The 14,260-nt window shown below is 52.1% G+C and overlaps 1 protein-coding gene across 2 annotated transcripts in view; it reads left to right on the top strand.

The window, feature by feature from the left end:
• Positions 1-175: 175 nt before the first annotated feature.
• The window catches only part of KDM2A (lysine demethylase 2A), a 34,117-nt gene continuing 20,032 nt past the window's right edge, over positions 176-14,260 (top strand). The window contains exons 1-3 of one of the 2 annotated variants that reach the window (XM_086894866.1): positions 176-301; positions 616-643; positions 1,811-1,915. In XM_086894866.1, the coding sequence (XP_086750992.1) occupies positions 282-301; positions 616-643; positions 1,811-1,915 (153 nt within the window). In that variant the 5' untranslated portion in view covers positions 176-281. The remainder of the gene's footprint in view (positions 302-615; positions 644-1,810; positions 1,916-14,260) is intronic. The other variant, XM_086894867.1, reaches the window with a different exon arrangement.

Below are 14,260 nucleotides of genomic sequence, written 5' to 3'. Positions count from 1 at the left end.
AGGGGCCAGAACCACCCCCCCAAAATCCCGCTGGGGCTCCCCCTCTCCAGCCCCCCCCGCCGGGGCGTGGCCACACAGCGGAGGGGCGCGTTCACGGAGGGGCGTGGTCTGATGGGCTGTGGGCGTGGTCAGCCCCGAGCCGCGCGCGCGCGGCGGGGTGGGGCGGGGCCGGGCTGGGGAGCGCGCGGCGCACGCGCGACGCGCGGGCGGGGGGGGGGGGGCCGTGCGTGCGGCGCGTGCGCGCGGCGTCGGTGTGTATGTGAGGCTCTGACGGGTTCAAAATGGCGGCGGCGGCTCCTGTGTGAGGAGGGGGAACCGCGTCCCGGCCGGGGGGCGGCGGCGTCGGGGGGGCACCGCACGGGCGGGACGGGGCGGGCGGCGCCGGCGGAGCCCTGGCACTCAGAGGCGGGGGGGGTACGGTGGTGGTGGAGGCGGCGGCGGTGGCGGGGGGACGCGGGCCGCGGCGGCGGGGGGCGGCCGGCGGGGCTGTCAGCGCCCGCTGCCCGCGCCGTGAGCGGCGGGTCCGGGGGCGCGGCGGGTCCGGGGCGCGATCGCTGCTGACCGGGGGCTTCCTCCTCCTCCGTCTGTTCTGTTCCCCCCCCGTACCGGCGGCAGAAGAGGACAAAGGCGCAGGAGAGACCTGGTGAGCACCGCGGGGGTCACCGGCGACCCCCGAGTTTGTGCGGGCCCCCGGACCGCGGCCGGGCGGGTCTCCCCGGGAGGCCGCGTTGGGAAGTTGGGGAGGGGGCGGCGGGTGCCGGCTGACAGCTCCCCGGGGACCCTCCCTCCCTCCCGCCTCCCGTCCTGCCCCGGCGGGGGCGGGCTGGGGTGGCCTGGCAGGCCGGGGGTGGCCCCCTCCCCCGTGTCGGGGCGGGAGCGCTGCGCTCCGGTTGTCCGGTTGTTTATAAACAGAGTTCAGCAAGTGTGGGGAAACTGCCTTTCTCGGCCGAGCCGGGAGTCCTGGTGCCGTGGTTCTAAGGGAGGCAGGGGTGGCGAAGGTGCTGGCGGGACTGGGAATGCTCTGCTGTCGAAGCAGGGCTCGGGAAGGAGCAGGATGGAGCGAGTTCTCCCTATGTGGTCGTAGCGGTTCTGTAACACTACAGGGGGCGGCGGATCCCCTTCCCCGATCCCAAGGCCTGACTGAGGCATAGTCCTGGGGATTAAAAGCCGTGCCATACCCAGGCTTTGGCTGGTTTCTGTCCCTTTAAAAAAAAAAAAGTGTAGGTGCCATCTGACGCCCTGGGAGGTTTTCCCAGGTTGGTGTGTGGTGTCACAAGGTGGCACATTTGGAGAGCTCAGCATTTAGGTCTCCTCCAGCCAGGAGTTAGATTCCTAACTGTTTCCCTGCTTGGGTGCTGTATGTAGGAGAGAACCTATATGCCTTCCCTGATCATGGGAGATGTCCTGTACAAGTGTAGTTTCTCCCAGCTGCCACAGTACACGATATCCCAAGGACAGTGATTGTGTTGTTTGGAGGAATTGACTCTCCAATGTTTAATTTTGAGGAAGTCATGGTTTGATAGCACTTTCCCTGGCTTTTATCCCCCTGTGGTCCAGCAAAGCTGGTGGTGGTAGTGTGGAGCCAAGGTGGGAGACCTGCAGCTCCTGTTGTGTTACAGAAGAGCTGGTGAAGCTGTTTACCCTGACATTTTTTCTAAGTTAGAATAGGAGCCTTAAAAGTTGGACTGGGCTCATCCACTGGGCTCTCTCAGCCCCCAGAGCAGGCTGGGGTTGGCCCCAAAAGGAGAAGGGAAGTGAGGGCTGTGGGTGTCCCCGTGCCCTTCTTCACTGTTTCCCTCTCACTTCCAAGGAGGAAGAGGACGACGACAGCAGTCCTGGCGTGTCCTTCTCACTCTCTTCAGAGGAGTCGGAGATGGAGCCCGAAGAAGAACGGATCCGTTACAGCCAAAGACTGGTCAGTAGTGGCCTTGAAATAACCATATTCCAGTCTTGCTTCTGTTGCAGCTGGAGAAGGGAAAGGCTTTTCCCAACAGTAGGGTTAAACAACCAAAACAGGCAGGTGGTGAATGGATGCAGCCTGTGCAGAGGTGTGTGCTTGGCTTAGGTGGCTTTGTGGGTCCTTTTGTGTCACCAAGTTTGTCCTAACGGAGGGAATTTGGCTGCTGAGCTCTGGAAAGGGGAGGTTGGAGGCTGAGGCTGGGGCAGGAGCGTTGGGATAGGAACATGAAACTGGTGTAAGTGTAGTTTCTGTGTCAATAGTTTTTTTTCTGTGGCAAGCAGAGGACCTGAAATATTGTGTGTTACCATTCTTGATTTGAGTGTCTGTGAAATCTGGGGGAACCAGCTCCAGCTTCAAGCTCCAGTTTTCCTGTGCCTGCATCCCTTCCCAATGTTTTCTTTTGAAGGGAGCTGTTCCAGCATTCAGGTCCCAGTCAGGCCCTGTCAGGAGCTCTGATGTTTGTGCTGCTATTTGCTAGGACTGCATGAATCAGTGGTCTGGGAATTGGGTTGTAACTGGGAACAGCTTGGGAGCAGCTGTTCTTAGAGTCTGAGGTGTTATTCCCAGGGATTCCAGGAGAGGAGGGAAGCTGCTGTGTCTCCCGTGCTGTTGTGAGGCAGTTGCAAACTCCCATGGGGGCAAGTGGTGGAGTCCCTCTCTGAGTCACAGCAGTACCTGTACCCTCACCTTCAGTGTGTTGTCCATAAAGGTAAATCCTTATCCTTTAATGCTCTGGAATCATTTGGTGTGAGGCTGTGGTTCTTGGCATTAAGCTTCATCCTCAAGATGTTCTAGGAAGTTCCCAAGTGCTTTGGTGGATGTTTTAATTTGGCATCAGCAGCAGTCCCACCTCCTCCCTCATCCTGACATATTTATTCCCACAACTGTTCAGGATGCAGCTCAAGGTGCTGGTTTGACTGGGGAGTGATCCAGGACTAACCCAAAACATCTGGATAAAGATATGGCAGGTGAAGGGGACTATCAGCCAGGAACTTGTCAGTTTAAAAATGCTTATCATTTCTCAAATAAAAATCAAGAGGAGTTGGTGTCCTGGTGCGGGTGGGCTGGGCTCCAGCAGAATGTGCTAAGCTGGATAAATGCCTGCAGGCTGATGAGCTCTGTGCTTAAGGGGTTTGGGAACGCACATGGGCAGCAGGGTGAGGCTCACCTGGACTTGTGTGGCCTCGTGTTCATGTGTTGTCTGTGCTGGCCTGAGGCCCAGAGGAGGAGGCATGACCCCTGTGTGGTGGGTGAGGCTTAACTCCTACCTCTTGCCATGCTTTTCCTGGAAACTTCCAGCTCATTATGTGCTCGTCCTGTGTCAGTAACACTCTCTCGCTGAAGGACTCTTAAAAGATTACTATTTTTCTTGTGTAGAGCATGATTTGACTTCCTTGAATATCCCATATATGCCTTGGAATTGGGAGCTGGGTTAGTAGGCCTAAATGAAAAATTTCAAGTAGGGAAGCAGTGAGCTTGTGGTACAGTGTGTTTCTGCTGCTCTCAACTGTGTTTCTGGTGTGTGACTGGGCTCAACTAGCAAAAAGTAAGTGTATTTAAAAAAAAACCAAACAATCCAGGTGTGATAGCAGTCTTACCAGCCAAACAGCCTGGACCAGAATAGCTTATGGTGGTGAAGGAGCTGAATTAATTGTGTGGTTTGATGGTGCCATCTGAGATGGTAGAGGAGGTTAGTTCTCTGGTGTGTCAGGTAATCACACTGACAGCATCTTTTTCCTGACTGGTTTCCATCGGGACTTAGAGGAAATTGTTGGAGTCTGAGATACAGTGTGTGCCCTTGTTTCTGATACTTAACTCTAAGATCCAGAAAAACACTGAATTTCATACAATATGAAATTCATGAGCATGTTTTCGGAAATCTTGAGTGTTCTGTGTTATTTTATTTAGTTTGCACTAATGTTGCCTTCCTCTGTTTCAACAAAAATCTGATGTGTGTCTGTTTTCTGAATCAATTTATCGGTGTTGTTGAAACATCTGGGTTTGGAGGAGAAATTCACCTCTGCTTCAGGTGTAGTCATGTTCCTGCAGGAATTCTCTGCTGGGTCACACATGCCTGTGTGGCACAATGACAATTTGATTGGTTGCACTGCCCTAACTGTACTTGCTTCCTAGTTCAGGCTCTGCATCCATGGCTCCCAGGATAACACAGGCCTGGGTGAGTTGCTCTGGACTCAGGGATCACTGGGAGTATGTCTTACACCCATCCACGACAATCCGAGGGGAGGGCTGTGTCCTGGTGAGGTCTGGGAGGCTCACGCAGGCAATGGGTGATGCTGTGTGTGGAGAGGACACAGAGGAGCAAGTTATGGGATATCTGTGTTCCTCCCCTAGAGACAGGGAGCAGTGGAGGTGGGACTTACAAGCACTGTGGAGTAGTTTCCTGCTAACTATGTGTGAATGTTGTTCTGCCCAGCTCCCTAAGAGGCAGTTCTTGGGGCTTGGGCTGAGGTGCCAGCATTTCAAGCTGGAGTTGCATGTTTTGCAGGCCCTTAACTGAGGAGCTGAAATGCTCTATTGTGTCCTGAGCCTGAGTGACAGTCCAGCCCTGGCACTAACAGTGCCACGGTCCCTCTCTGAGACTTGGATGTCTTTGCTGGCTGTCACTGGGTGGTTGCACCCAGCCCATGTCACACCAGGCTGTTGGGCTCCCCACGAGCAGCCTGGACTCTTTAGAGGCTCTGGAGAAAAAGATCCATTGGCCTGCTGCTCACAGAGGCTGCCTGCGCTTTTGCAGAGCAGTCCTGCCGTATTCCTGGGTGCTGGAAGTGTGAGGAAATCTCACCTGCCTGCTCCAAGGATCATTTTGGCAGGCTTGTGCTGTGAACTGAGACTAGCAAAGCCCCGTGAATTGCAAGCTGGGATTAGCACATTACCACAGTGCTGCTGTGTGCTTGCAGTGACAATGCTCGGGGTGAGAAATGAAGGGCAGCAGCTCTGGATCACTTCGGAATGGCTTGGGACCACAGCAGGGGAGTGCCATTATCCAAAGGACAAATCCTTCTCATCACAGCCTTCCCAGCAGTGTCTCAGGGTGTGGTTCACAGTTAGGATTGCTGGGGTGGCAGAGCTGGTTGAAGAGGTTTTCTTCCTCAGCTAATGCCCCAGGAGCTGGTGGCCCTGAGGTGAATGCTGCCTCAGGGAATTGTGGATCATGCCATGGATAGAAGTCAGCAGGGGGGAGCATCTAATCCCAGCTGTTGTCTATGCTGGGGTAGTGAGTAAACCTGACAGGGCTGGAAGTCTGAGATGGGAAGACAAGGGTGGGGTAGGAACCTCTTAAACTGGCTCTGCTGCTGGAAAGAGCCTGAGGAGGAGCCTCGCCTTCCCTGGGAGCTCTGTGTGCTGAGCTACAGCTCCTGTTGGCCCCGAGTGACCGTCCCTGGCTGGGTGCAGGGGTTATTTTGGCTGTGGGAGGGGTTATGACTCCCATGAAGGGAAATGGGCTCGTGGAGCAGGAGACCTAACTGCTGTGGGTGCTGGAGAATTTGGGAGGTGAGAGGGGAGCCAGGGAGCAAAGTGCTCAGTCCCATGTCTTGAGGCAGTCTGTGTCTTGCCTTAGCACTGTCCTGCCCTCTGGTCACATCCTTGTGTGAAATTTGAGAGGAGGCTCTGCCTGTCCCTACCAGCCAGAAGCGAGGCCTCTCCTTTAAACAGCAGTTACCAAACCTGCCCTTACATGTCGGTGTCCACACTATCCTCTGGGAGAGTTCATACAGGCTTAACAGCATGTGGAGCCATCAGCTGGGGGATGAAGCTTGGCGTCTGTGAAGGACAAGGTTTTCCTTGCAGCCCTGCATGCTGTGGAGTGATCCCAGCTCAGCCCATGCCTGAGGGATGGCACTGCCAGCTCTGGCCAGTGCCCAGAGTCCCAGCAGCTGGAATCCTGTGGTTTCCAACTTGTCTGTATCCTTTCTGCAGGATGGATGGGGTGATGTCAGTGCAGGACACAAGTCGTGGGGCCAGGAAGGCCCACACATGTTGACAAGACATTTGTGACAGTTTTTCTCACAGGATAGGAATAGACTGAGGGATAAGTGGCCTCAGAGCTGAGAGAGGGAGATCAGGAGGAGCAGGCTGTGAGCAGGATGCATCCCCCTGCCTTCCCTGTGTTGCTCCATCTTGAATGTTTTACAGTAACCCAACAGTAGGATGCAAGGAGCAATCCCACCAGGTTCAGCCCAACTTCTTGTTTGTCCTGTAAAGCTGCTCACTGACAGGTAATGATCCCTGGAGGTTGCTGGTGTTTGTCACCCCCAGGTATTGGGGGTGATGGAGGCCAGTCCTGCTGGATACTTGCTTTCCCAGGGCTGCTCCCACTGATTTGGGAGTGCCCCTGCCTGTATTGCTTCCTGCAGACATTGAGCATGGGATGAGCCCCAGGCACTGGGTGAGAATTTGGGTGTTTGTACATCACCTGCTCCCTCTTCCCTGCATTTGAAATGTGACACTGGCAATTCCTGTCAAGCCAAGCTCATTTCCAGAGCTTCTCTGTGCCCTGTGTGAAACCTAGCCTGGCCAAATGTCCCTGGTCTGTTGGACACACCTCAGCTGCCCAGTCTAGACAGGACCCGGGCAAGGGGGGTAATTAATCTCTCCCACATGCCTCAAACTGGAGGCACTACAAATGAGTCATTCCAAATGACCCAGGTGTAATAAATGAGCTCTAAATAATTCAGGGGCTGTTCAGATTTGGTCTGGGCAGGGCTTTGGTGGAAGCTAGCAGCAACTGAAGGCTATTCTTGGAAAGCTTTAGAAATCCCTGTGAGCATTTAGATCCTGCCAGATGCATGACTGTGCTGGTCCCTGGGAGAATACGTCCCTGAAACCAAGTGGATGCTGTTCTCTGTCTGCAGAGGTAAGTATCTGCTGGATTCTTACTGTCCCAAGCCTGTCTGTGCCCTGAGTATGTCCTGGAAGCTGCAGTGCTGACTAAGTAAGGAGCCAAATACCACAGGAGCTCTTCAAGGTACCTGTGAATTACAATTACCAAACCATCTCTGCAGTCTCCATTTATGTTTTATAATAACCAGGAATCAGTTTTCCCAGTGTTATCCCAACTGGAAGTGACACTGACAAATCAGGAAAGCAGTCCCTGTGCCCCCAGTGCCTTTTTACCCAGATTTACAGGCCACTGGCTGGGTTTGGGGGAGAAAGGGCACATGTGGGAAAGTGGTGATGTGCTCAGAAGGTGAAGAAACAAGGTGCTGCCCTAATCTTGTCCTCTGAAAATGCATAAAGGAAGCAATTCCCTTCAGGATGAGATCTCTGGTGCTGCTGCTGAGGGAAGAGTGTTGCTGATTCCAGAGGAGGAAACGATGGCCAAGCCTTTAGGGGGCTGTGAGGAACTTCAGTGTTGTTCTTCCCTTTCCACAGTGGTCTGCACTCCCTGTACTGCTGATGCTCCCTGTTTACCTCTTTTCCCAGTTCTTGGGAACCAGGTGGGGAATATTCCTAGCTGGCTGGGTGTTGCTTTCTGCCACTTGAGGTGTTTCAGGTGAACCTGGTTACAAAGTGTATCCTGGGAATCCATGATGGGGGGAGAGGAGATGTTGGACGGGGCTTCTGTCCCGTTCCTGTGCCCATGCTTGTGCATCTCTGTTACTGTAGCAACAGCACTGGGAATAAACAGCAATGAGCTGGCTGTCCAGGGATTCTGAATCCCTCTGGAAGTTCCAGGAATTTGAATCAGAGAAGTTTTTGGGCTTAAATCTGCTCCGGGTTGCAGGGTAGTGGATTTTCCATATTTTAGCCATTTCTCTGTACACAGAAGAGTTTTAATAAAGCTGCCCCCACACACCCTTTTACGTCAAGGAAGGGGCTCCATGGGCTTTGTTCATGCTGGTGCTCAGAGCTGGGAGCTGAGTGTACAGTCACGTTGTGTTTTAGCCAGTCCTGACAGAGTTTGGGAGAAAATACCATTTGAGAAAAGTCCTCCTAGTTCTTCCATGTACCCCTGGCTCCTGGGAGCTGTAATCTTGGGCTCGAGCTGAGGCAGCTGGAAGTGGAAAGAAGAGGGCTGGCAGTGCTTGCTCCTTTAAGGTCAGGCTGCCTCAGTGTCTTTAATTTGCTGTGCATAAATATTTCCACGTGTCACTGAGCCCCTTTGCCCCATTTGGAGTAAGGAAGGGACAAGTGCTGGGCTCCTTATGAAGGGGAGGGGGAGGGAGTGTGTGCAGGGATGGTGTAACAGCACCGAGTCCAGAGGAAATACCCTTCCTAGTAGCTGGATTCTCACATTGTCCATGTTCTTCCCAATGGCCCTGGCTTGTCTTCTCTCTCACTGAGCATCTTCAGCCCTATACCTGCAATGCAGCCAAGCTGCTGCTGTTCCCTTTAAAAAACAGTGTCAGCTGAGCAGGAATTGAAGTACAAACCTCAAAGCTTCCTGTGTTTTTGTTATCCCAGTACTCCTGTGGTCCAGCCTCACTCAGGCTGGGTGATGGGACAGAACTGGCAACAAGTTTTGGCAGAGCTGGGTTGAGACACTGGGAAATTTGGAGGGTGAGCACTTCCCTGATTAAAAAATCTGAGCTAGTCCTGTGATCTCTGTGTGTTGGAGACAGAGAGGTTCCCAGCAAGGAATGAAGTCACTCAGGGCTGACATGCTACAGCTGATCAGCTGCACCTCTGAGTGCATATGGCTCTGTCTCTCCCTTGTCCTGGGTCTCTGCCTCCTGGTCTGTGTGGGCTCAGTGCTGGGAATATGGATTAAATGTGTCTCATTTTCAAGCCAACCTTTTTTGGAGCAATTTGGTCTATTTTGTTCCATTTGGGGGAGGTTCTGTTGCCTTCCTGCACAAAGCAAAAGGAGGAGTAGAGCTGGTACTGCTCGTCTACCTGACTGCATAGGGCATGTGCTGAGGACACCTGGCAGGGAAAGGGCTCCACACAAGGATTTTTCCTTGGATTTCTTCTGATTGGGAGGAGGTGGGATGTCATTTAAAGGGTTTTATCCCCTTCTCCAGAAATGAGAAAGCTGAATATCAAAGGATGGCTTTCAGCACTGAGGGTCAGTGTTCAGCCTTGAAATGGTGTGGAGGGTTTGATGGTCCTTCAAGAGCTTCTCCAGGCTTTCATGTAGTCCAGGCAGGATTTGTCCTGATGCCATGGCGGGTGGTGGAAATGGGCAAGTCTTGGGGTTAGCAGTGCCATCAAAGCCCATTGGGACAGTTGCTGTGTGTGACAGAGGCTGCAGGTGACTGGAGTGAGGAGCCATATCCTTTCATAGGAGCAGTGCTTCCTTTTTGGGACTGCTGCCAGAGCTGCCCATCTGTGATCTAATCTAGCATGTTCCTCTGCCTTGTGGTTTCACTGCTGTGGCTGGTCAGTGTGTGGTTTGGGAGCAGCTGTGGAGCTCTCCTTGGCCCCTCTGTGCTCCCTCCCCACCTGCCTTGCTCCAATTCCCCAATTACTCCTCATGTACATTCAATTTTGTAACCCAAAAGTGCAAACCAAAGCGTTCTCCCCGGTCATTCTGAAGTGCTGCCAGCTTTGCTCGTGATAGGAATCCCTCCTGGAGCTGGGAAGCCTGGAAGGGCTCCAGTTTTGTGTAGATCCTGTTTGCTCCTCAGCCTGGTGCTTTGAGTCTGTCTTTGTCCAGGGTTGTGCCACCTGGGATATGCCTATTCTGCACTCCAGGTTTTGAGAGAAATGTGATGTGCTGAGGGGCATTAAACCCGAGTTAAGCTCAGTTGTTCCTCTTTTCTTGGGTTTCTTGAGGGGATTGTGCCTTTTCTTCAAATCCTAAGTGGACTCAGTGGATCTTAGGATATCCAAAGTGAGTATCTGGGGGAGCAGGGAGTCCAGGATTGAAGGTGGGAGAGGCACAGAGGGCAGGAACCTGCTGCCTCTGTGTTGTGCTTGTGCTCCAGAGCTTAGAGCCCAGCCCAGGAGCTGAAGTGGGAGGTGCAGGCTTGGAGAGGAGAGGGATATAGAAAGGAAAAGCTCTTGTGCTTAAGATAAGCAGTGACCTGGCAGGCTGCTGTTGGGTGTCATAATCTTGGTGCTTTGGTTCTTCACACTCTATCTGGAAACACTGGCAAGGGAGGATCTTCCCTGCATAGCCCGTTCTGGCATTGGCACCTGCTGTGCTCTGGGTCTGTATGATCACAACCTGGCTGTTTCCCTGCTTGTCCATCCTCCTGTCAGGCTGCCTTGTGCCTGAGAAATAGAAGTTGTTCTTCCCACTTTGCCACTGCTAAAATTGCTAGGGATTCTCAGCATGAGGTCTCGGAGGCAGAATTCTGGACTTCCCTCAGGTACTTGAGATCAGAATACCCATCAAGAGATATGAATGTTGGAGGTCTAGATTTATCTAGACAAGAGCCACAGTTGTATGCTGTAAAAATATGTGAGAAGCTAAAATCCTTAAGTGAGGAGAGTTGAGCTGGTTGATTTATTATCAATTTGGGTGCATTTCAGCAGAGTAAACTGCAAAGGGATGGGGTAAGGGAGAAATGTACTGGTAAGTCACACTGTTCTATGGATACACTGGAAGCCAGGGAGAAGTTAAAACCAGCAACAAGGGGAGTTTGGGATTGGAAATTGAGGTGAAACTTTCCTGCATTCTTCATGTCAAACGAGTGGAAGAGGGTTGTGGGAGGCTTCACGTGGGCAAGCTGCTCTGGAAAGACAACAAGCAGAGGGAGAGGAAAAGCAAGGGGTGCTCTGGTCTCCTGAGGGGGAAGGAGCTGTGGCATAGCAGGAAGAGGTTCCTGGCGACTGGAGATGGAGCTGAGGGAGGGGATGGCAAGACAGGACAGGAAGTGACTAAAATACTGTGGTGTGTGTTGGTTTCACTCCTTAAATACATGAGGCTCTTTCAGCAAAAGGACGGCTTGTTCTTTTTTTCAAATGTGACCTTGTACTCGTTCTTCCCTCAAAAAAACCTTACAGGAGAGGAGTTTTCTGGCTCTCTTCAGCTGACTGTCAGCTCCTTTGCTGTTAGAGGGAGCTACATTCCATGGAGGCAGCACTTGCTGAAGGAAACAGGTTTTCAGTGGAAGGTTTTGGAGAGTGCCACTGTGGAGCTTCCTGAGGTGCTTTCCCTGGAATCCTTGGGCAAACGAGAATGCAGGTGAAAGAGTCAGAATAGAAGGGATAGCTGTCAGCAGGATTAATATTCTTGCTTCCTATTTCTTCCATTAATTGAATGGTACCCAGGAGGGCCAGAAAGGAATGGTGAAGGACAGCTGTCTTAGGTGGGAATTGTTAGCTGTCTGGTCTTGGAGGATGAATAAACTGCCTTTATCTTGACCCTGTCTGACACAGAGAGAAAAGGTTTGGGCCACTTGTCAGCTCTTCCTTAGTAAAAGTCTCAGCAGCATGAAAAGTGCCTGAATCCTAAGAGAAAGCTGGGAAAACAAAGTGATATTTAAATATTGCTGCTTAACACTGAATGTTGAGGTGGCCTGACAGATATTGTAGTGTGCCTGCCTCTGGTGCCCTTGCTTCTCTGGAGCTGAACTTCACCAGAATATTGTCACAGGTGGCAGTTTTGGGGACATCTGCTGATCTCATTTTGGGAAGCTGTGTGTCCCTGGCTGAACTGGTTGATACTGGAAGGGCTCCCAGTAGTGGAGTCACTCCCAGGAAGAAGCAGTTCTAGTCTAAGAGTCCAGGACTGACTTGCTGGTGTTCTCTGGATGGGTTGTAGGAATGTGCTGGGAAGGGATACTCAGCCAAGCCTGTCCCTAGCACAGGCTGTGGGACAGCAGTAGCCAGCTCTTCTGGGAAGAGGTCAAACTTCGTGCTGTCAGGATTTGCACAGCTCTGTGTGTGTAATAGTGGGGAGGCAAGGTTGGCATTAGCTTGTCATTGCTTTGCAGGTGTCACCTGTAGACAGTTATTTATCCAGGCAGCAATTCCCTACGTGGCACGTGGGAGAAGAGAGTGGAGCATCCGCTGGGCACATCTTGTACACATGTCCCTGTACAGAGAGCCAATTTGGGGACACGAGAACTGTGGTTTGTGTCACTGTGCTGTGAGGAAGCTGCACACTCCAGGAGGGGAAAACTCCCGCAGATGCTGCCTCTCCCATAACGCATGCCTGGAAGCACAGAAGCCTTTCCTTCCTCCTGCCTGCTCTGGGGCCCTGAAATATTGTTTTTCCCCACCCTCCCAAGACAACAATGACATGAAAGCCGTATGGCCCCAGCCGGGTCTGATGGGATGGGAGCTGTTTGCATTGTGCTTTTGGGTCCTCAGCCAGGCTGGGATCCCACTCTCCTCCATGCTGGGCCAATTAGGAAGCCAGACTATTCCCTGCCCACTGGGAGCAGGCAAAGCTGATCTGCCTGGGAGCTGGAGGGGGTTTGTGCCAGATGCTTTGCCAATGACAGGAGCAATAGACTTTGGAATTTGCTCGGCTGGAGGACACACTCCCCTTCCTTCTGTGTTTTGCATCCCTGTTTCCTCATTGCAAAGCGATTCAATTTTAAGGTGTTCCTGCCTGTTTCCTGGTGTTTGTACTTCTGTGGTGTGGCTGCATTATCGTGGAGTTGAAGGTTCCAACCTGTTTGCTTTGAAGGCTGTGCTGTGGAGGAGATCTGGGAAAACATTTCCCTGATCCCACAGTGCATCTCCAGCTTCCATCCATGTCACCAATAGGATCTGAACCAGGCCCAGCCTGACATGGTCATATTGCTGTTGAATAAGCTGCTCTACCCAATCCAGAGCCTGGCTTGGTGCCACTTCCAGGATGACAGACAATGCCTGGTCATTGTGTCTGTGGCTGGAGCTGCATTCCAGCCCAGATATCCCAAGGTTCATCCTCAAATGGGACTCACCTGAGTTCCAGCCCAGTGCAGTAACTCCTGCTCCTAGTCAAGTGTAGCCATAGGAGTCAAATATAATCTATTAAAGGATTGGTTTGGACATAGCCTTTTCTTGCCAGACTTTCCATGCCAAACCTTTTCCCTCAAAAAGGTGAGGTTTTGAATCCAGCAAAGGCAAAAGAGCTGCTTTTCCCCCTAAAAGTAGGTCTCTGGAGTAAGGGAGCCAGTCAGAAAGGAGCCTGGTCCTGCAGTGAGCCACAACCCACCTGCTCTGAAAGCAGGTGAGAGAGACCATGCACTGCAGAATCCTCATCTTCATTGTGCACGTCCTCTGATAAATGACAGAGATCTGCCTGCTGGGATCTGTAGTCCTAGGCTTGCCTTGGATTGGGAAAAGTGAAACATTGGTCATGCTGGAAGGTGATTCACATCCTTGCCTGGCATAGGTGTGCCTTGAACTTCCCTGGTGTGGTTTAGTAAGGAATAGGATGAAATGGGTTTTCCCCAAAATACTGGGTTCTTCAGGAAAAGCTGAGTGTGAGATTGGCTCATCCTAAATCCTGCACAGGGCTGAGTTCTCTCTGCTCCATGCCCTCATTTTGGAGCTGAGTACCACACAGGCTTAATCAATTCTGTGATTTTTAAGAAAAAGTGCTTTATGAGGTGGGCTAATCATCCATCGTAACAGTCATAACACCGCTGTGTTTCCAAGTCCTGATGCATCCCCTTGGAAGAGTCAGTCTCAGTTTAAAGGCAGAGTGAGCCTTAGGAAGTTCCAGTTTTTGGTGTGTACAGCCCAACCTTAGCAGTGTGAAATTCCAAGTCTTCCCAAGGAGTAGGTCACTTTTGCTCGTGCCACCCCCAGATATCCGTGCTTTTAAAATGCAATTTCCTGCCTTTATACAAGTGTCTCTGTAAAAACCTGTAAGTAAAGTGAGGTTTTGTGTTGTTAAAAATGGGGAGATCCCACTCAACTCTAGTGGACTGCTTAAGACAAAGGACAGCAGCTCTTTTCCAGATTGCTTAATCCTCTGGGCAATTGGACAGACGCTGGTTGCAGAATCCTGGAGACTCTGCCTGAAGTGCCCCATTCAGTAGCAGCCAATTGTCCCTGCCTGGCTGATGAGGTGTTTGTGTCCCATTCCGGCAGGTTTTTGGAAAGGGGGCTGGAAAGCTGAGTGCAGTCAATGGGCTGTTAACAATGGGTGAGTGACTCTGTCTTGATGGCAGGGGAACTCCTTGTACATCCATCAGCCTGCTTGAAACTGGTAGTTAAAATTAAATGCTGGGGGGGTGGGGGAAAAGCCTTTTTTTGTGTGTGTCTCTACATGCCCCTGCTCTGGTTCGGTTAATTAATTTTAAAAAATTATTTAAAGCGGTGCTTCTGTATGAGGGAGTTATTCCTCCTCCAGTGAGGTTGTCACAGGCTGGTTCTAGTGGTGTTGCTGGGGATGTGACACTCTCCCTCCCTACTGCAGGCAGGTGCCAGCAGCTGTGTCACCTC

This window comes from Cyanistes caeruleus, chromosome 6 (assembly GCF_971803275.1).
Source record: "Cyanistes caeruleus chromosome 6, bCyaCae1.hap1.1, whole genome shotgun sequence".
NCBI lineage: Eukaryota > Metazoa > Chordata > Aves > Passeriformes > Paridae > Cyanistes > Cyanistes caeruleus.
The sequence above is the reverse complement of the archived record's forward strand: the minus strand, read 5'-3'. Positions and strand labels throughout refer to the sequence as shown.